This window comes from Protopterus annectens, chromosome 3.part0 (assembly GCF_019279795.1).
Source record: "Protopterus annectens isolate FY-2018-M chromosome 3.part0, PAN1.0, whole genome shotgun sequence".
Taxonomy (NCBI): Eukaryota; Metazoa; Chordata; order Ceratodontiformes; family Protopteridae; genus Protopterus; species Protopterus annectens.
The window spans coordinates 456,900,830-456,924,449 of record NC_056731.1 but is presented as its reverse complement, the minus strand read 5'-3'; the positions used below and the strand labels follow the sequence as shown (position 1 = coordinate 456,924,449).

Here is a 23,620-nt window from a genome sequence, read left to right as displayed (position 1 = left end):
TGGTCTGACAGCCTGGAAGATCTCTAAGATCGGCTCCGATGACTCTGTTCCGATAAAAGAGGAGACCTCAGAGCCGAGCGAATCGACTCCAGAGAAGGGGACCGAGATCTCTTCTTGGACGAAGCCATCGGAGCCGACGTCCTCTCGGTTCCAGATGGAGCCGAAGACTTTTCGGCTCCGATACTGGATAAAACCTCGGCACCAGCCGGTGCCGACAAGGCAACTGGAGACTGTGTGTCGGAGCCGGAAGGAACCGACACTACCATCTCAGAGGTAGAAAGATTGGCTCCAGCCGGAGCCGACCTCGACTCCGAAGGAGTCGGAGCCACCGGAGAAGGCTTAACAACCGTAGCCTGAACCTTAGGTGGCTTGGAAGGTTTACCCGACCCAGTCTTTGTCGGTGAACCTTCTGGCTTCAATAAGCCACGGAGGATCAACTTGTTCCTCCTCTCCTGCAGGACTCTCTGGCTAAAAGAGTGGCATATAGCACAGGAGTCCTGCAGGTGTAAAGGCCCCAGGCAATAAACACAAGAAGTTTGACCGTCTGTCAGAGACATCTTCTGACAGCACGAGTCACACTTCTTGAAGCCTGAGACCTTTCCTTCTCTAGACATAGTCTAATAAAAGACAAAAAACACACACTGAACAAGAGTCACACAATTAACCCCCAAACACACACACACTGACAGGGATTAATGAACTGGGAGGTTTAGGCCTAACAGAAAAGAAAATTAAACTTTTACCCCAAAAAAGGAATATAGGGTGGGAAATATAGTATTAGCTATACACTCTATAATAAAACTAACCAATATAGGGAAAGGGGAAGAAATATCCCTGACTAATCTGTTGAATTAGAAAAACTCACCTGAGCTGGCAAAAAAGAGACCTCTTCGCGAAGAGGCAAACGAGATCTGGGGTAGTCTCGCCTTGCATCATGGGATATAGGGTTGCCTCGAGCTGGTAAAAGGAGTTCTCAAGCTTAGCAAGTGCCGAGTTGGAGCTGAGGATCGGCTCCGAACCCATCCAGCAAGAATGAAGGCGAGATTGACAACTTAACATGTAAACAGTGCGGTTTCTTTTTTAGTTTTAAAAAATAGGCATTACAATGTAAAAAGAGAAGACTGGACAAAGCACTTTGGAGTTAATGGTCTGTAATCTTGGGTGGCTGGGGAGGGGGATGGTGTGTGAAAGTGCACTCGATATATTATATGTTGAGTTGAAAGGTTTTCTTTTACTTTTGCCCAAGTGTCTAATTGCAAGTTTTTTTTTAAGCAAGTGCTTTTTTTTTTTTTTTTTTTTTTTTAAAATCAGCAACAATGTCATGAATACTTTTCCTATAGCCAAAATATGTTCAATGTTAGAAAAGTGCATTCTGTTCTCATGTTTCCATGGAAACAAGCCTAAGGGTGAAGGCAATAATTCGAGAGGCCTGGACATTGCTTACGGAGACAAACACAAAATTAAAAGGTACAAGGTCAAGCAGCGCAGTAAAAAGTTTGAAATTACTGGAAATGAATAAGAGATATCAGCTTTCTTGGTAACTAATTACTTTAATACATTTACTAGAACAATGCAGAATTTAGTTTCATTTAAAGATAGTGCACCTTTTTAAAGCAAAAAGTTAGTTTTCTGAAAGCATACAAGCTGTTTTTCATATCTGGGAGGGGAATAGACAAGAACAGACAGCAATTAGTGTAAGTAGGAGCACAGACTGTTAACATGCACTTCAGTATGGATAACCTCAATTTTAGGTTAGTTAATGCACATAGTTTTGTGAATTTATTTCAAGTTAATAGGTTATGGGTGTGTTCGGAGGTGGTTTTTTGAAGGTTTTAATTACAACAAAAAAAAACTTGTAAAATGTAACACTGGATCAAATGGAGATAAGACACAAATGTATAAAGGAGCAACTTGCAAAATATTAGGGATGCATGTAGCACGCACAAGCTGGAAACAGATATTTAAAAAAGCTGTTGTATACAATAACAACCACTTATAATGGCTACAATAATCATATTACTTTGGAATGTGAATGACCTCACAAGCAAAGACAAAGGTATGGGTACTGAAATATACGAAGAAATGCTGTGTATAAACAGCATTTGGAAATAAGTCAGCATGTGAATTTGACAAAGAGAGGATTTTCAGGATGGATATTCTGCAGAATATCCAGGAGAAAGGAAAATGGGGGGGTACTTACACTAACTGCTAGTGGAGTTACAATAGCGATAGAAGAGGTGAAAAAAGACAGTAATGGTAGACGTCTGGTACTAAGGAGCTACTGGCAAGATAGGAGGAATACACTGGCATGTATTAATATTCCATTTAAAACTGCTATTATGGAACTTAAGAAATTTTGGGAGAAATAATCACCTTTCAGCAAGTAATACTACTTATAGGTGGGGACAGGAACTTTATTTACAAAAGTGGAGATACCTCTGGAGGACATAGAAGGGAAAATACAGAGGGTAGATTTCTGAATAAATTTATGAAAATATTTTTTATGGAAGATGTGAACTCAGTAGTAGCAACTCAAATAATTTACATATTACTCCTCAAGGTACAATGACTAGGCTTGACTAGACAAATTATATTTCACAGGAATATGTACATTTAACTGAAAACTTGGACACACATTCAATAACCCATTTCAAATAATGTTCCAACATATAAATGTAGATCAATGAAATACAAATGAGACACTTGCACTTTCCCACAAACTTCTTAAAAATGAGAGGAATTTAAAGAATGGGTAGTGGGAATTATTCAAGTGTTATCAGGAAAGACATATTATGAAATACTTGGGTATGTCAAGGTTAGACGTAAATCATGCAATTAACAGTTAAGATAGAAATAGAGGAGATAAAATGGAGATGCAATCAATCTGCAGGAAAGTTTGCAGGAATAGATGGCATTCCTGCAGAAGTTTGGAAGATAGGATGGAAGACAGTGATACATATCTGGAAGGTTTTGTGCAACAGTATTTTAAAGGGATGGGAAGAACCAACATCCTGGAAGAAAGATGTGGTAGCTGTAATACCTAAAGATGGTAAACACCCATCAGACCCAGCTGCATATAGGTCCATTTCAAATTTAAGTCACGATTAGAAAGTGTTTATGTCTACAACACCTAAAAGAATGGCAAAGGTGTTGCCAAAATTGATAAGGTATGAATCAATGCAGTTCTGTGGAGGGGAGATATACAAACAGTAATAGAACACTGACAATCCAGTTCCAACATTGCATAAATGGATCGATTCCAGAGGGAAACCCAGAAAGAAAATATAGTAAACTCTCGGTTAACCGGCACCCATGGGGATTGGTAGATGCCGGACAACTGTAGTTTCTGGCTGCTTGAGAGTTGCTACTAAAAATAGGCCTGACTAATACTGTACCTCTCAAAAAACATCAAAACACATCACCATGGAAAGAACAATGCAAGGAGATGCTATTAACCTTTTATTTCACTTTCTGGTACCTCTGCCATTCGCCTTCATGAGTATACTAATTTATAAAATTGAGTGTTTTATGAAATGAAATAAAATAAAATTTCTTATGTATTTGTACACATGAATTATTAATTTATGTTTAGAATACAGGGTTATATCATATTACATGCGCTTGTTTTTTATTTTGATGTACATACAATGTTTTCCCTTTTTAAGCTGTTTGGATTTGCACTATGTGGTTGTACTTTATGGAAATCAGCCAATTGTGATTATAAAATATGTAATTGATTATCTAATTCATTAGTTAACTGAATGTAATTGTTTGTAATGTTTGGTATATAAGGAGGTTAATTTTTGAAGTAAATTGTTCCATTGAAGGCGAATGGCCGAGGTACCAGAACGTGAAATAAAAGGTTAATAGCATCTCCTTGCATTGTTCTTTCCATGGTGATGTGCTTTTGATGTTTTTCGAGAGGTGAAATTTTGGTGGTTCTGGTTGTATTTTTTTCTGACTAATACTGTACCCTATACTATTTGCTTGGTTTGACTTGTTTGTAAGGTTGGGGAGAGAGGGAATGTATTCTCATCTTCCAAACTCTAAAAACATAGGGTTTGTTTCTGCAGGGGGTCGGGGTCAAAGTGCAACACATGAAAACTGTATTGTATTTCTTCGATTTTTTTTCTGGCTGCTTGAGAGTTCTGGTTGCATGAGTTCCGGTTAACTGAGAGTGTATTGTACCACTGCTGTTGGTGGGTCTTGATGCAGAGAAAGCATTCAGAGTAAGCTGGGATTTTAAGAGAAGGGCAATAGACACATTTGCACTCCCTGATAGAATGATAAGGTTAATTAGGAAAATATATGAGGGACTTGCGGCAAAAATTAAAGTGGGAGGGTTCCTCTCTGATGTTGTGTCTGAACAGAGGAATCAGTAAGGAGTGTCCTCTTTCTCCTTTACTTCTCCTATATTTAAAGCCATTGGCAAAGAAAATAATTTTTCCACAGTTAGTTGGTAAATGTTGAAGGTGTGATAGGAAAGAAAGAACTAGGAGCATATGTTTGGGTGTAATGAGTTGGCAGATTTTAGAAATTTCCTTCAGAGTACTGTATTAGAAATACTGGGTAAGCAAATGGGTGTATAAGATCTGAATTGCCTAGGCACAGTTAGGCCTTGAGTATAATTCTGGTTGCTGCCAAAAAAAGCATTTGCTAGAAAATGGAAATCAAATCTAAACCAACTGTGTTTGAAGTAGTGAATATAGTAACAGAGATAAAAGAACTGGAAGTGGGATTTTTAGAAAAGGGTAGGAAACTACATAGAAAAAAGTGGAACTTGCAGGACTACATGAAGAATAATGCTTTGGAGGAAGAGTGAGGTTTAAGGGAAGGCAGGAATCGATCCATTTATGCAATGTTGGAATTGAAGACAATTGTACAAAAATATATGTGATGCTTAATGTATGAAATTGTAAGTTAACATAGTTTGTTTCCTTTTATATAAATTATGTTTGTCTCTGTCTTAACTGACAATTCAATAAAGGTGTTAAAAATTACATTATTGCGATTAGCGTACTAAAATACCTTGCATGTTTCTGATTAGTTGATATCCTGAAGCTTTTCTCTAGAAGACATACCTAAAAATGCAGTCCTCCTAGACTGATATTTCTAGTTTGCTACAATGCATCTTGCATGTTTTTTTCTTCCCCTTCTGCAGTTTTCAATATTTGTTGAAAAATTACTGACAGGAAAAATAAGAACTGATTAGCATCGTTTACAAGTTGCAGTGAGGTGCTCTTCAGATCCATTTAACAATGTTTTGAATTTTACATCTGTTCACTGTGGAGTATAATGTTTCAAAAAATAGGAGAGATGCAATGTTGGGAATTGTTGACAAAAGCATTTACGAACAAAGAAGCTGCATGATGCAGATGGATGAAACCCTGACTATGATCTAACCGAAGTGCATCTGATTATTGGTCTTGGCACAGGATGAGCAGCAATGGTGAGAGGAATGAAAAGGTGGTGCCTGCTCACCTCCTCCCCCAACCATGGAGAAAGGTAGTGGTCTTGGGGCAAATGCATAAGGGATAAATTCTCGATGGAGACAAGAGACTGGGGGCATGACAGCATGACAACCCTATGGTACATCTGATGAACACCCAACCTTTAAGCTCTGCAGAGGAATCTGTGAGGGAAAATTAGGACTTGTAATAAAACATACTGTTATCTACTTGAGTGACTAAGTGCTTAAGTAGTCTGTTTCTACAGGGCAATGCAAGCCAGAATGTTAGCAGGCACAAGGAAAGAAGGTGTTAAAAAAAAAAAAAAAAAATAGAAAGGAAAAGTTCCAAGTGGACAGTTTACAATTGGGGTGTCCTGATCTCTAAAGATGCTTGTGGAAAATGAAGGTTTTACTGACCGCCTCTAGGGTCACTAGCCCAGGAACAGTCTATTTCTAAACAAAATCTGTGTGTCCCTAGTTCTCAGATGTCCCAAACAAATACACTGAAACAATTTCACTTGACCAACTACTAGGCACTGGACATAAGCAGGAGGTACACAAGAAAACGACTGAAACAACATACTAAAGAGTTTAATAGTAAAAGCTTTTACTATGAAACTCTTTAGTATGTTGTTTCAGTCATTTTCTTGTATATTGGAAATCTACGACCTGCTGCTTCACTAATTTTCTTGTTGGTTGCAATCAACATAAGCAGGAGGTCACACACTACTCATACCCCCCCTAATAACGCCAATAATTTCACTGGCTGCTCACGAAAGTGGCTGAATAATGAAACCCACTGTGTTTTCTGCTTTAAATCATTTACATAAGGGGAAGCTAAACAGATGTTTCTGGGAGAAAAAAAGTGCTGCTTACTAAAGGAATCACATGCAATACTTTTAAGTCATCTGTTCCCTAAAACAAGACATTTTATTTATTATTTTTATTTTACATTTGTTGACCAGGTTAGTCCAACTGGATACATGTCCATTTTCAGCAGAGGCCAGGGAGAAAAGCTCCAAGCATACAAACAGATAAATCATTAAAAGATGGGCTTAAGTTACAGTTTCAGTTCAGTAATATCCTCATACATACTACAATCTCACATTTTCAATAGCAGTTATGAAACAAACAAGAACTACATAGAATACAGTTTAACATACGAGAGCAGAGGAGGAGTTACTCAGGATTAGAACAAGGACATAGCCAGTGAATTTTAAAATACTGTACGAGGCTTTTTTTGAAGCAAGTTAGCGAGTATTCTAGAGTAAGTTCAGCCTGGAGAGAGTTACAAGTTTTGCCCACTGAGTTAGAAAACAAAATCTCCAGCTAAGTTGTTAGCTTTGAAAGTTTGAACCAACAGTTTAATAGATGACCGTAGTGGCCCTAGGGTTATTATAGGGATTCATGATGTTTTTAAGTGAAGGAGTTTTTTCAGGTTGGTTAATAACTGAATGCAACTGTGAGGTGGTTATACTGAATTAGTCTAGGCAATTCTAGCCATCCTAAAAGGTTTAGATTATGACAGTGGTGTGTCCTGTATGCAGTGCCGGTGGCAAATCTAGCAATGTGGTTATAACAGCTTGAGAGTTTGCTGAGGTCAGATTTGCTCAAGTTAGTGAGTATAGGGGAGGCATGAAGGAGGATAGAGAGTTGAGTGCGGGCAATGCAATCCTAGCTAGTGGGGTGAGGAAAGGTTTATTCTTATATAGTGAGCCAAATTTTTTATTAATGATTTTAATTGTTTGATTGACATGCATGTCATATTTAAGGTTGTTGTCAATTATAACTCCTAAGATATGTGTTGACCTTCAGTTCTTTACAGTGTAGAATGGTTTACTGTGCAAATCAGCATGGCCCACTGGGCTCCTATGTCTCTTTCTAATGCCAGTGTCAAGTTAGTGACTGAATATGTTGGCTTCCAAACTAAATTAACCAGACACAAGTACATAAGGAAGTTCAGCATTAAGAAGCAAAGCATGCGACCTAAGCTAAAATTCCAATTAATTTGTCTCTTTGTTCATATTCTATTAATCAGGCTACTGAGCTGATCCCAGGGCTTAATATCATGTTTTAATTCACAGGTAAAGAAACAACTTAGTTTACGAGCCGGGAGTGGCCTTGAAATAAGCTTAATGACTTGTCTGCTCAACATATGATGACTAAATAGCATGTAGAAATATATAAGCTTGCATATAGCAAACGTGTGCTAACTTAAACACCTTTGTTCTACAAGAAAAAGGCACATCTCACAGGAAAATGGATTCATATAATCTATGAAATGTAGATATAAATACACAGAAGCAAAGTGCACTCTGTGGAATGTTTAAATCTTAACTTCATGCAAAAGACAGTGTAGATGTACTTAAGCAAAGACACAATTCATACAATTAAGTCATGTTATTAACAAGGTACTCTGTCATTTCTTTCAGACACTGCCAAACACAATTTCCCAAAGTTACAGTGACAGCATCATGAACTGTGTGAAAGTGTGTGGAATTGTTTAAGATCTTTTCAGGTCTGTAACCCATACTGTCACGATGATAATATTAATATTTCAAAAGTTCTGAATGTGATAATTTCCGTAAGTGCAACAAAATCCAGAAGAATAGTTCGACCTCTGTGGAGCACAGGGATAAAGTCCTGACTGTGACTCCGATTACCCAATATTGTTTAATGACTTTGGAACCTGGAAGAGTCAGAAAATCAAAAAAGCAGATCCAACGCAGCACTTGAAGACAGGCACGAGTTTAATACAGGTTAAGCGCTTTTCGTCGCTCAAGTTTGAGCAACTTCTTCAGACAACAAACTAAATTCCATTCACATTTTTATACTCTCACGTCACAAGTAAATTTCATTAAGAAAATCAATTAGCTAACAATTTTTCAATTAAAAACCCGCCAAATAAAAAGCACCAAAGCATTACAACTTCTACAACTAATAGCAGCAAAAAGTATATAATACATATAATAAAAATGCTTATATTATTACTTGTCTCATAAAGATATAAATGAACATATATAGATAATTAAATAGTATACTGAACAAAGGATATATGTTCAATATTAATTATTTAATGTATAATGTTTGGTATTTAATATTTAATGTTAAACATTTCATCTACATTATTCTAGTACTATGTCATACTGCAATATAAAATCATGTCTCATCCTAATTACTCTATCAACTACTACATTACTAAATGTTTACCAATAAAATTGCGATACAAAACCAGAATGTGTATAATTGAAATATAGTTTAAAACTAAAGTGCTACAGAACCGGTATGTTGCAAAACAGAAATGTAATTCCTAATCCTGTAATGAATACAATACTGAAATGATAATAAAATCTAAAGTCAAAACCTGGACCACCCTGACACAGCTCGGAAAAAAGAGGGGAGTGGGGGGTCAAGAGTAAAGAGGAGGGGGAGGGGGGGAGGGGAGGGGAGGGGGGGGGAGGGGGAGCGGAGAAGGAGAAGGGAAGAAAAAGAAAAGGAAAAGAAGGAAGGGAAGGGAAGAAAGGGAAAGAGGGAAAGGGTAAAAAAGAATGGGTACGGTGATGAATAACCATATAGTGAAAAATGAATAGAAGTAACCTAGTATACAGCAGTCAATGACAACCTGAGAAGGAAACCTGAGTGAAAAAATGAAAAAATGATAAAAAGTGATAAAAAGAGATGGTAATAACAACTGTGATGGATCGTATATGTAGAAAAGCGTGTGTGGAAATAAGTACATGTGTAAAACATCAAACATCGTATTATAATGAGCTACAAACAGTATGAATATTAGGATCATTTAACTACGATTCAGGCTCCTAAGTTTGAGTAGGCAGCCTATATTACAATGGTCATTTAAACCTGGATGGCAAAAGGCGTTAGTACGCCATTGCCACATAAGTTCACGTTCTTCTAACAACAAATTGTAAGGCCCCCCTCTAATATTAGTCTGAATTTGATCCAGTGCTGAATAAATAAACCTATGCCCAGGGTGCAAAGATGTATGTTTACATAATGCATTTTCCATTTTATTGTTCTGTATAGCATATGTATGCTCATAAACTCTTTCTTTAAATTGTCTTTCAGTCTTCCCTATGTAGAAAGCTGGACACAATGAGCATAAAGCTACATATACTATTAATTTAGAACAACAGTTAAGTTTATATCTAATCTCATACTTCTTGTTGTTGATGGTAACCCGTTCTCCATTATACATGTGTTTACACATACTACAATTCTCACAAGTTTTCATTCCATTTTTTCTATTAAAACTTTTAATGGGGTTACTTTCCAAGATGTTTTTCAGATTGTAACCCCTTCTATAAACAACCCTCGGAAGGTTGCATAGTTTTTGTGAAATACTCTTGTCCTGTTGGATAACAGCCCAATTTTTAAATAACAATTTTTTAATGAGGTCACTGTCTGTATTGAAAGTTGTGATAAAGCTAATTCTGAACTCGTTACCAAGTTGAGGTTGAAGCTCAACTTGACCCTCACTCTCTACCAAGGGGTATGTTTGGCTAACTTCTACTAAAGCGTCTACTGTAACATGTGGTCCCTGATCAATGGATTGATTTAAAATAGGAACAATTATACCATTAAGTCTTTTCAATCTTACTTCCTCCACAATCTCTTCAACAAATTCATACGGGTAGCCTCTCTCACTAAAAAAGTTGGTAAGTAGGTCACATTCAGAATCAAAGTCATTACTATAAGTAGTCATTCGGGCTGCTCGTATCAATTGGCCCTTAACTATAGACTTTTTCTGTGTGATGGGATGGAGGCTAGAAAAATGCAAGTAAGAATTACAATAAGTCTCCTTCCTATGTATTTTAGAGAAATATTGATTATTAACAATATCTTTTGATAGGTTCACATCCAAATAGTCAATGGAAACTAGTTGGAAATTAAAGGTGAACTTCAAAAAGTCTGTAGTGTTATTAAGAAAGTCTAAGAAATCTTCTGCTTTACTTTGATTACCCTCAAAAAGAATAAAGATATCGTCCAGGAAGCGAGTGTAAAACTTAATGGAAGGGGTCCAAGTGACGTTATTAAATATAAACTGGTGTTCCCAGTATGCCATAACTGTGTTAGCCAAACTACCCCCTACCGGTGACCCCATCGCAACACCACATTTTTGTAAGTACAATTTGTCATTGAAAGTAAAAAAGTTGTTGGTCAAAATAATGTCAATCAAGGTAGTCACTGTAAATATTTCATTTGTTGAAGCACCCTTTTTAAGTAGGAAAAGGTTAACCCACTCTATAGCTTCTAAATGTGGAATTGAAGAGTATAAGTCAATAACATCTACAGTGACAAAATTGTACTCTACATGGTATGGTATATCATTAAAGCTACTTAAAAATGACCAAGAATCTTTGCAAATCTGAACCTCAGTTGTTAAGTATTTTTTCAAAATGTTATCTACTAATTTAGCTGATGCGTATGTTATGGAATCTCGGCCATCTATAAGTGGCCTAAATGGGGGGTCTGAGATGTTTTTGTGAATTTTAGGTGTTGCAAACATGATTGGGATCCTGGGCCAGTTCATACTAATATAATGATAACTATCTAAGTCAATATAACCATCCATAAATAAATCACTATAATGGCTTTTTATCATTCTATATGCTGTGTTTACTTCATTTAAGGATACTTCCTTATAAGTTTCGTTAGCTAAAATATTTTCCACTCTGTCAATATAATCAAAATTATCAAATAGAGTGATTCCCCCTCCTTTGTCAGGTTTAATGGCCCTAATGTTTAATGTTTTAAAAGTAGTTAATAACATTCGTTCTTCCTTGCTGATATTACTTCTCTGCCTGTTTTTCCTATAAATTCCAGAGTGTGTATTACTGATACTACGCAAGTCTAGCTCCATGATATCTTCAAATGTAGACAGTGTGGGATGTAAAATAGGGTTATATTCACTCACAAGTTTGAGTGGTTGGTTAACTGATGGAGCATGTTCTAAAAGAATGCTAAGATTCAATTTCCTAACAAATAATTTAGTATCCTTAATACATTGTACCAAGTCCATACTTTTAGTAGGCACAAAAGATTGTCCCCTGGAAAAAATGTCAGCCAAAGAAGGTTCAATGTCAATGCAAGAAAAGTTATAAATCACAAAGTCCCCTGCAGTATTATGCACAATATTGGGCATATTGGCTGCCCGGCCTATCTCTTCGGCTTGTATGTTGGGCCGAATTGGTTTTTTGGTTGTTGGTGTTGATGAAAATTCTGCTGGTTACTCTGATTATTAACATAATATTTCTTAGGGATAGCCCCTGAGTTCTGTCTGTTGTAGTTATTACCCTGGTTAGTTGAAGTAGTCGGTTGGTCGTCCTGGTAGTTCCTGTTAGGTGTAAACTGTCTACCGTTTCTCAAACGGCCAGCCCAAGTATTGTTGTTTCTGTTGTTAGGTCTGTCCGTAAAGGACCTAGGATTGGGTTCAAGACTGGTGTCATGTTCATCAATAAAAGTCTCAAAGGTAGTAACTTCGTTCACTATGGTGTCGTTAGATACATTATTACCTCCTGGTGGTTTGGGGTATGCTCTACCTTGATCATACGCAAGTCTGTCTCTGGTCAGCTTTTTATTTTTAGTATACTTTAATTTATTCAAAAGTTGTTCAATGGATGAAAAGATTCTGTCATAGTCGAATCTGTATCTGTTGAATTCCAAATGGTTCGTAATGTAGCTGTTTAAAGTCTCAACTTCTTTACTAAGTTCTAAGATTTGAAGTCTATAATGCTTAATCATACATTCCATCAGTGCAAAACCCTGCTCGTTGAACAAGTTCATTAACTCAGTGTGAAATAGGGAGTTAAGTAGCAGTCCAGTCGGATAAACATGGTGCCTTAAACCTTTAGGCACAATGCGCTGTCTACAGCACTCCTGAAAGTAATTGACTTCAAGCTGAAGTTTTTTAATCTTCAGCAATTTAGTATCAAGAAGTTTGAGACTGTTAGTAAACTCTTTTTCACTCACCTCCTGTGTGTCCGCGTTGGGAGCCGGTTGCTCCGTATTGTTGAAGTTATCAAATTTAAGGTGGTTGATATTCTCAATCCAATCCTTAAAAACGGGAGCTCCAATAAGCTCCCCAACGCCATTAGACCTCGAATGCCCTTGTGAGCCAGGTTCAATAATGAGTTCAGGAGTAATGTCATTAACAGCTGTCGGCTGGTTGTTCTGTTCACTAGAACCAGTGATGTTAGAATTAAACGGCATGGATTGTATTCCATTGTTAGTTTGCAGAGAGTTAGGAATACTTGACGTGTTACCACCGGTAGATGTAACTGGAGTACGTTGTCCTGGTGGTATGGAGTCTAAAGTAGTACAGCTACCCAATAGTTGCAAACCGGAAAAATCAGCTGCACCAAGTTGTGAGTCGAGGCGGGATGAAAGCTTGTCAACCCTTTCAGTTAAAGCCAGAATAAGGGCTGTCAGGTTCATATCATCTTCGCAGGAAGGTTTTCTTCTCCTTGTAATATTTTGCGAAGGAGGAATCACTTCCTCGTCTTCACTTTGGCCGTTGGATGCCATAACATGACAGACAAACTCAGTGAACCAGGAACAAACTTAGAAAATCAAAAAAGCAGATCCAACGCAGCACTTGAAGACAGGCACGAGTTTAATACAGGTTAAGCGCTTTTCGTCGCTCAAGTTTGAGCAACTTCTTCAGACAACAAACTAAATTCCATTCACATTTTTATACTCTCACGTCACAAGTAAATTTCATTAAGAAAATCAATTAGCTAACAATTTTTCAATTAAAAACCCGCCAAATAAAAAGCACCAAAGCATTACAACTTCTACAACTAATAGCAGCAAAAAGTATATAATACATATAATAAAAATGCTTATATTATTACTTGTCTCATAAAGATATAAATGAACATATATAGATAATTAAATAGTATACTGAACAAAGGATATATGTTCAATATTAATTATTTAATGTATAATGTTTGGTATTTAATATTTAATGTTAAACATTTCATCTACATTATTCTAGTACTATGTCATACTGCAATATAAAATCATGTCTCATCCTAATTACTCTATCAACTACTACATTACTAAATGTTTACCAATAAAATTGCGATACAAAACCAGAATGTGTATAATTGAAATATAGTTTAAAACTAAAGTGCTACAGAACCAGTATGTTGCAAAACAGAAATGTAATTCCTAATCCTGTAATGAATACAATACTGAAATGATAATAAAATCTAAAGTCAAAACCTGGACCACCCTGACACAGCTCGGAAAAAAGAGGGGAGTGGGGGGTCAAGAGTAAAGAGGAGGGGGGGGGAGGGGAGGAGAAAAGAAGAAAAAGAAAAGGAAAAGAAGGAAGGGAAGGGAAGAAAGGGAAAGAGGGAAAGGGTAAAAAAGAATGGGTACGGTGATGAATAACCATATAGTGAAAAATGAATAGAAGTAACCTAGTATACAGCAGTCAATGACAACCTGAGAAGGAAACCTGAGTGAAAAAATTAAAAAATGATAAAAAGTGATAAAAAGAGATGGTAATAACAACTGTGATGGATCGTATATGTAGAAAAGCGTGTGTGGAAATAAGTACATGTGTAAAACATCAAACATCGTATTATAATGAGCTACAAACAGTATGAATACTAGGATCATTTAACTACGATTCAGGCTCCTAAGTTTGAGTAGGCAGCCTATATTACAATGGTCATTTAAACCTGGATGGCAAAAGTAACCTGGAAGAGTCAAACGGAGATGGGTGAAAGACTCAACTTATATTGGTGTGCTCGCCTGAGAGGGAGGGTTGTCATGGTTCTTCCCCTTGTGCTGACCTGGCACTCAAGGGGAGATGCATAGGCCATTCTCCTGGGGGTGGATGGATCTGCCCAACCAGTATGGTAGCCCCTGCAGAGGCATGGCAGGGAGTAGGCTTGCGTTGCTATCAGGGACACAAAGGAAGTCCCTTAGTGGTTATGCAAAGTTCACATCATCAAGTGGAGCCTTAATGTCTACCAGAATGATGATTCTGTGATTCTCTCCTCACTGGGAGTGAATGCTCTGGGGAACGAACGAATGGGCCAAACTGATCAAGGGGAGCCAATGGTCAGTGGGCAGGAAGATGCCAAAAAAGCTTAAAAATCCAGAACATAATGCAGATGAAAATGCAAAAGAAAATGGCCAGACTAACATCAGAAAATTATAGTCCTTAATGCAACTTGTCAACATGAAACTAAGGAATGATTTGGTATGTTTACATCAATTGCTTGTCAGATAGTCTAAACTTTGTCTAAGAGAAAATGGAAATGGTGATCCAAGTATGTCATGCAAATTCACCGATTAATCAAGATAATCATGACGTCATTATTTTGTTTTTTAAAGAATAGTACCTAAAATTTGAAGTGGCTGGTGTAGCTGCTGTATTAAATTCTGCGACTGGCACACCTCTAGCTGCCACTTGGGGGGCAAACATGGCAGCTGGATACACAACAGAAGACGTACCGACCTGAAAACAAAAAAATGAGACAGATAAAAATTAAAGAACCAGGGATTTTTCTAGTCAAGTTTTGCAAGCTTTCTATTGTTTCACATTTGCTACTTGAATTTCTTTAAAAATAAATCCTCTGTGGTACTTTAAATTCCTCCAATAATTTTGCAAACCTTATTATGATATTTTAAAAACAGCACGTCAACAACATACTGCAACCCTTACTGGACAAGAGATTTAGAAAAATAAACAGTGAAAGTCAACAGTACTGAATGAACAGGAAAGATGCTAAAAACCTTGCATACCATAAGCTTTGTTAAATCATGGCTAACAATTATCTGACTTTTTCCTCATAAAAGTATTTCTTTAAAGACAAAAATGCCATTAAAATCTAATACACCACAAAAAAAAAAAACTCAGTGTTCTCACTGATCAGTCAATTCTTGGTTCTTACCATATAAATGTGGACAGCTGATCTCTCAACAATCTGCTTTAAAATAAATGTTGGCACTACTTATCTAAGTATTACGATCAATAACCACCCAGTGCTCTACCAGAAGCAGAAGAACAGAAGCAACATTCAGTATACCATCATGTCATCTCATATTGCTGATACCTTCAATGCCTTTGTACCATTAAACTTTCAGCTTTGTAAAGTACTGGGGTATAAAGTGGGCAAGGTTCACACCAGTTCCACAAATTTGAGATTGTTGTTTTGGCAAGAGATTTTATTTTTTCTGTCCGGGGTTGTTGTGTCTGCAATAAACCTTACAGCTCTTGCACTCAGTTATTTGGGCTCTTTCTCATGTCCGGAAGGTGGTTTTGGCATTTTTGAGTTGTTCCACCTGTGTCACGTATTTTTCCTGAAATTTGATAAAGTATTTACATGGATCACCCTATTTCACAGCTGCTCCACTTGGATAACACGCAGAAAAGATATTAGCACACCTGTAAGCTCATGGACTATTTAAACAGCAGCCATCTGCTAGTGGCTCCCTGCACGGACTCAATTTATTTTGTTTGATATTTGTTGACTTGGAAAAGTCAGACTGCGCAGAGACCCATTTTCAGTGGAAGCCCAGGAAGAAAAGCTCCAAACATATAAAAAATTAAGTACACTGAGAAATGGAGGCTATCAATTACAATTAGGTTTCAGCAACAGTTAGCTAGGGTAGTAGTACAATAAAACAAGAGTTGGAAAATACAATTAAGTTTCAGCAACAATAAGATAAAACAAGAGTAGGTGGACTGTACACTAGAGGACTGAACAAGTTTATTTGCAAATCAACTTAAAGCTGCAGATCGTTAGGTGAAAGGATGGCATAGAAGAGGCAAAACAGATTAAGTTCAGTATTTTAGAAAAATATATGACCTAATGGATAAGTATTATTAGATTGGTAATGAAAAAAGGGGATACAGAGAAGAAGATGTAGAGTTTTGAATAGCAGCAGTAATGAGGCGGGGTGTTGAGGAAGAAGATGAACACAATAGTAACAAAAGGCAAGAAGGCAGTACAGACGGAGGAAGTGAGGAAAACAGGAAAGAAGGCTAGTATCCAAGTAGGACAGGGAAGGAGAAAGGAAGAAATGGTTAATGGCAAACTAGGCAGGGTTGTGAAGTGGATTATGGAGATGCTAGGCAAGGTTAAGACAGGAACAGAGCCAGGTTTTAAGTATTTTAGTATTTTTTTTTAAATTGTGACAGTTTGGTACGGATCTGATGTATAAGGAGATTCTGTTCCAGCCTAAGGTCACTGTACAACTGTAGAGGCAGTGACCCATAGACCTTACAGATATTCAAGAGTAGTTGGTTAGAGCTCCGGAGGGAGAAGGGAGGGATATAACAGGTGAGAGAGGAGATGAATAGCAGGCAGTAGGTTTATTTAGTATGAAATGTGTAAGGACTAGTTGAGAGAGAAGTTGACAGTGAGGTAGTTCAAGCCAGTTTAAGGTTTTTAGAGATAGTGGTGTGAGTTGAAAGGCAGATTGGCAGCAAATCCATCAATTTTGTTCTACAATAGTTCCATTTTGGTTTTTAGGGTGAATTGTATGTTGGTTAGAATGGGAGAGGCATAGTGAAGAGTGAGAAGTAGATAAGTATTAGCAAGAGAGTCTGGAGTCGTTAGGAATTTTTGGGATCTACAGTGCAAGTCAAGTTTCTGATGAGTTTATTAAATACAGTGTTGGATAGGGGGATCATACTTAAGTTGACCATTGATAACACCAAACAGTTTGATGTGTGGCACTACTTCTAGCTTGGTATTTTCAACAGATGTGATAGTAAATGTTGGTTTATAATGGGATTTAGTTTTAGGAGAAATAGCAGTAATTTTTTTTTAAGTTGAGTTGAAGTTGGTTGTCATTAAGCCAGCTTTCAATAGAGTTAAAGGATTGTTGGGTGATGGACTGGAGGTGTGGAAGATTGTCAGAACAGCAGACGACAGTGCAGTCATTGGCACATTGTATAAGTGTGGACTGAGGGCAGGATGAATGGAAACTGTTTATAAAAATGTTAAAGGGAACAGGTCCAAGGATGGAGCCTTGGGGTACCCCAGTTTACCCCTCCCCCCAAAGGACCGATCACAATACCAGTAGATTGCCAGACACCCAGTATTACTGCTGCACAGGTTAAAACAGCACTGTCGAAGGCCAAGAATACAGCTTCCATGGAATATGACGATATCCCTGGCTGTGTTCTACATGAAATACAGAGTGAACTGGCACCTCACCTGTGTGCCCCTGTTCAATCACAGCTTCATCTCAGGATTTGTCCCTACCGAATGGCGCACTGCTACAGTCATCCCTCTCCACAAAGGAGCAGCAACTACAGACCCTGGGAACTACCACCCCATTAGCCTGATGAGTCTGATATGCAAAGCTATGGAAAGTATCATCATGGACCTAATAAAACAAGGATATAGGGAATCTTCAAACTCTGGATCCCACTCAGTTTGGTTTTGTGAAGGGTAGATCATGCCTGCTCAACTTGGTTGACTTCTCCGAGTCAGTCACCAGAGCTGTGGATGAAGGCAAGATGGTTCATACAGCCTACCTTGATCTGGCCAAGCCCTTTGATACCATTCCTCATTCAGGAACCATAGAAAAACTCACTAAGCTAGGCATCAACCCCTATATCACTAGGTGAGTTGCAAACTGGCTCACAGATAGAACCCACAGTCTGAAAGTAGCGGACTCCAAGTCAGACTGCTGACCAGTCACGAGTGGAGTCCCACAGGGCTTGGCCCTGAGTCCTCTTCTGTTTGGTATCTACGTCTCTGAAGTCCAGGCCAACACAAAGGTTCTCTGGCTGACAGTTCGCAGACGATTAAAAGTTGGGAGCTATTAACTCCCCAAGTGATGCTGACATCCTACAGAAAGGCCTCACAGAGACCAACGACTGGTGTCAGAACCATGGCCTTAAGCTCAATGCCAAAAAATGTGTTGTCATCCCCTATGGGATAAACCCGGTTCCCATGAATTACCACATCGATGGAAGTCCACTGAACGCAGAAGGTGTTATAAGAGATATGGGAACACAGGTCGACAGCAGTCTCTTTTGACCACCACATTGCCACTGTGGTCAGAAAGTCCTATGTGGCACATCTCATTACTAAGGGTTTTGCATCCAGGAAGAAGTCGTCATTGTCTCCCTCTACTCTTCCCTCATTAGGGCAATCATCGAGTACAATGCCCCGTTTGGCATGTACCTCACTAGACACCTGCAACAACTGGAGAGGCCACAAAAGTACCTCACACAAAGAGTATCCTAGGCCTTAAATACTAATCCTATATGGACAGACTCAAAAAACTCCAACTATTCTCCATCTCATATCGCCTACTTAGAGGCAATCTCTGCTTGATATACAAAGGCATGTCTGATCCAGCTCTGTTAGAAATGCTACATCTAAAGAAATCCCAGTCCCTCAGCACCACACACTCCAGTGACTTCAACCTTATTACCACAATCAACAGAACGTGCTGGAGGGACAGGTTCATAAGCCAGAGACTGCCCTAGCTATGGAATAGATTTCTCATACATGTCAAACAGAGCACCTTACTGGTCCTCTTCAAGAGAGACCTTGATGAGTGGATGGGAAATAGAAAATTCACCCGGGGAATCACTCCAGTGGCTCTACTCAGAGACATTGGGAACTAAGGTTGGGTGGCATGATGTCAGGGTAATCCTATGGGCTAGGTTTGTAAAGGCTCCAGGGCTATTAGCCTAGTACACACCTATAAACCTGTGAGGAACTGGGAAGAAGAAAGCCATTTAACTGATTGCTGTTGACTGGAAAGGTAGCTGGAAAACCAGAGCAGACATACTGGAGAGAAGTTGAGGCTGGGAGACTGTGTCAAAGGCTTTAGAGAGGTCAAGAAAGTGGAAGGATACCAAGTTATTATTTTCCCTGGCTTTTACAATGGTATCAGTGAATGAGAGTAAGGTAGTGATTCTGCAGTAGTATGGGCAAAATCAATGTGTGGTCGGGGACAGTAGATTTTCATAATCTAGAAGTTGTTTGTGTATGCATTTTTTGCATATTTTGTGAGGTGACAGCTATGGGCCCTATAGTTTGTGAGTTCAGTAGAGTTAACACATTTATGAAGTGGAACAACATACATTTTTTTCCAGATGGAAGGGACTACAGAGTCTTGGATTGACCTGTTGATCAGTATGGAGTTTGTGTATGCTATGGAGTTAGTCACAAGTTTTAGAAATTCTGTTGGTAGACTGTCTGCCAAGGGGGAACAGGGCTTAAGTTTAGACAGAAAAGATTTGATAAACGAAGTAGGGACAGGCTTTAGAGAAAAAGAAGAATTAATGTGGGGAGGTGAGAGAGGTGGAGTTTGATTTGAGTTGTGTTGGTTTTGAGTTAGGGTGGCTATGGAGTCTAACAAGTAGGCGTTGAACTTTGTGGCAGTTGCAAAGGGAGAATCATTAGGGCAAGAGTTTGGTATGCTAGGAGAACCAGGGTGAAGAATCTTGTTAAAGGTCACCCAGATTTTTTGGGATCATTTTTTGTGGCTCGATATAGCAGTTTTGTCAGTGTTGACTTTTTTTTGTTAAGTTCTGAAGTTGTTTGTAGGTGGCTGGGAGACAGATTTAAAATAAATAACTGATTAAAGAACACTAGACAAAGACTTTTATTACATGCAAAGCTTTTGGGGAAATACCATTCATCAGTGAAAACTACAATAATGTTAAAATCCACTCAAACAGTGCGATTAAAGTCACATGGCAACCTCCTGCATTAAAAGCAATATTGTCAATTATCTAAATGGAATTAATTCACATAAAAACATAGTTAAAACAAACACAATTGCACATAAATATAAAGAGCACAAAATATGTAAATGTGTGATACATGTATACAAAAGTATACTTAAAAACTCAATGTTTCAACATCTTCTGTTTATGTTGTAAAATAGGCTTTAAAATTCACATTTACAAGCCGACATTGAACCTGACATCAATGTGGTTGTGAATTTGTGAGGTTGTGTCATGTGACTTTAACCACACTACTTATTGAGAGGATTTTAACATTGTTGTAGTTTGCACTGATGAAGGGTATTTCCTGAAAGCTCTGCAAGTAATAAAGTTTTTGGCTAGTGTTCTTCAGTCTGTTATTTATTTTGTTTTGTTGCTTTTCACTGTAACTGATTGGGCTCATCATCCATTGGATTCTCTCTCTCCTTTTTGATAGACTGCAATTTTAACCAGTTTTTCCATGCAGCATACCTTTTGTGCATTAGGACTCAGGTGGAATGGAATAGCCAAGGTGCATGGAGAGATTTCACTCTTCTTTTTTCTGAGGGGAGCTAGGCTATTAAGAATATCTATAAATATGAAAGTGAATTTTTGAATAGCATCATGTAGTGGTAGGGCTAAACAGGAAGGACCAGTTTATAGTGGAAAGTAGGCTGTTAAATACCTTAAGATTAAAGTTGGTGAGACTGCAGCATTCTTTATTTGTGTTGTCTAGCTTGGAGGAAAAATCTTTAAACAAATTGGGAGACGGTCACTGACGAAATCAGAGTGTATTTTTGGGTTTTGGTACAGACTAGGATTGGATACTAGGAAGCTACCTGTGTTTGTGGATTTGTTGCAATGTGTAGGAGGTAATTAGCTGAGTGTAACCATAGGAAAGGAAGCCTGTGTTTAAGGTCTTCCAGGTGATGTTGACATCACCAAGAATTATAGTTTCATTAGAAATAGAGTTAGTGGTCCAGCAGAAAATTTTTTCTAGAAAGGAAATGTTATTCCCTGGAGGGATATAAATACCTATGATACACAGCATTTTATGACTGTTTAGTCTGCATGGAAAGAGAAAGCCGGAAGGCACCAAAGGTACAATTTTGTAAAAAGAAATTCCCGAAGAAAATAGCCAATGCAGCCACTATGGGTGAACTTCACCTTCTCCAAATAGTACAGTTTTGTACTTACCATAAATGTAGATGTTAGAGTGTTCACACTGCTGCAGTCATCACACTTGGCTTATCCTGCCGTCAGGCGGTCCCGCAGTCTGCCAGAGTTCCAAAGTCTTGGTCCGGCGTTGGTTGCTGTCGCTTCTTCCCTGACGTCAGTGCGCCAGGGGTATACGAGGCATCCAACACCATTTTCTTCAGTTTTTCTTGCCCCAGATGTCAGGTTCCCCCAAGTAGGTAGGCAATACATATTGCTAATAAAACATATAAAAGGAATACCTTCAGTTACAAGCAAATACACCACAAAGGTTGTACAGGATAGAAAAGTATAGAAAAGTTCAGCTAGGTCAGAGGGGATGGAAGGAGGGTAACCTGGACTGCAGCAATGTGAACACTCGAACATCTACATTTATGGTAGGTACAAAACTGTACTATGTTCATCGTGTTACACTGCTGCAGTCATCACACTTGGGTTGAATCCGAAAGCTAAGGATGGGCGGTGCAACTAAACAGGGTTTGGAGAAGCTAGTAAGCCCTGCAGAACTGCAGTGGCAAAGCCAGCTCTGGTTTTAGAGTATTGAGGTAAGTGATGGTGCTTGGTGAAGGTGTGCACTGAACTCCCAAGTTGCAGCCTCCAAAATATTCTTGGTTGGTACCCTTCTGAGACAAGCTATTGATGTTGCTGTAGCCCTGGTGGAATGGGGCCTAATGTTACCAGGTACAGGTTTCCCATGGTGTGTGTAGCAGAAACGGATACAATGTCCTATCCATTTTGAAATGGTCTGTTTTGAGATAGCCTTTCCTTGTGATCCTGCAGCATAGGATACACAGAGCTGGTCAGATTTTCTGAAAGCCTTAGTTTTATCCAAGTAGTAACATAATTGCCTGTGAATGTCCAAAGAGTGTAGGAGCCTTTCCCCTTTATTCTGGGGGTTTGGATAAAAGGTGGGCAAATGAATGGTTTGGTTTAGGGCCACACTGGATACCACCTTTGGCATAAAGGAAGGGTTAGTTCGTAAAGCGACTCTGTTTTGATGAAAAATGATGAAAGGCTCCACTGCCATTAGGGCCTGTAGCTCTGAGACTCTTCGTGCTGAAGTTATTGCTAGCAGCAGGGCAGTTTTCCATGATAGAAACTGTAAATCAGCTGTAAAAGCTGGTTCAAAGGGCGGTAGTGTAAGTTTTTCCAAAACAAAGTTGAGATCTGAAGTTGGTGTTGGTGCTCTCTAAGGCGGTCTTATGTTCTTAGCCCCTCTGATGTACTCTCTTAGTAATGGATGTGAAAATATGGGAGGATCCGTGTTGTATTGAGCTGAAATAGCTGAGGTGTGGATCTTAATAGATGAAAGTCCTTTGTGCAACATCTCAGTTAAATATTGTAGAATCTGAGGAATATTTGGGACAAGGGGATTTTGGCCTTTAGCCTGGTTCCAGGCGCAGAATCTTTTCCATTTGTCTGAATAGGCTTTCCTGGTGCTGGGCCTCCTGGCCTCCAGAATGACATCCATAACAGCTTTAGAGAAGTGTTGACTGGTTAGTTAGGTAATTTGCCATGCAGCCAGATTTAAAGTCTTGAGCTGGCTGTGTAGAATCTGATTGTTTTGCTGAGTGAGCAGGTGAGGAATTTGAGGTAAAATCCATGGTGGGCCTTGAGCTATGTTCCTTAGTACTGGATACCAGTGTTGGCGTGGCCAGTCTGGAGCAATGAGTATTATTTGTGTCCCCTCTAATCTGGCTTTCAGCAGCACCTTTGCCAGAAGAGGCAGTGGAGGAAAGGCATACACTGTTAATGTTTTCCAACTGAATAAGAGGGCGTTCACTTTCCAAGCTAGTGTGTGGTATGTCCTTGTGCAAAATTTCCATAGTTGGTAGTTTTGGGGGGAGGCAAACAGACAGATCTATGTCTGGGCTCCCCCATTTTTGAGTTATCATTGCGAATACCTGTGGATCTAGTTTCCACTTGTGAGGATCTATGTTTTCTTTCCTGGCAGGAATTGTGCTTGTAGTTGAACTTGGTAGGTCAGTGCTGTGTTCCACAAGGTCATTGCTTGCCTGCATAGGGGGTAGGGATGTGTGCCCCCCTTGCTTGTTTATGTACCACATCACTGTGGTGTTGTCCGTCTTTATTAGGAGTTGTCCTGGATGTATGAGGTCCTTGAAAGCTATTAGGGCATTTTGTACAGCTCGCATCTCTTTTTGATTGATATGTATATGCCTTTGATCTGCAGACCATTTGCCCTGAATACACTGTCCTGCCATGTGTGCTCCCCA

General features: G+C 38.7%; 1 protein-coding gene across 1 annotated transcript in view; it reads right to left on the bottom strand.

Annotated features, from left to right (window-relative positions):
* SIRT5 (sirtuin 5) overlaps positions 1 to 23,620 on the bottom strand; it is a 615,922-nt gene that overhangs the window by 159,498 nt on the left and 432,804 nt on the right. Inside the window, exon 9 of the mRNA XM_044064885.1 lies at positions 14,830 to 14,945. Coding sequence (XP_043920820.1) covers positions 14,830 to 14,945 — 116 coding nt within the window. The remainder of the gene's footprint in view (positions 1 to 14,829; positions 14,946 to 23,620) is intronic.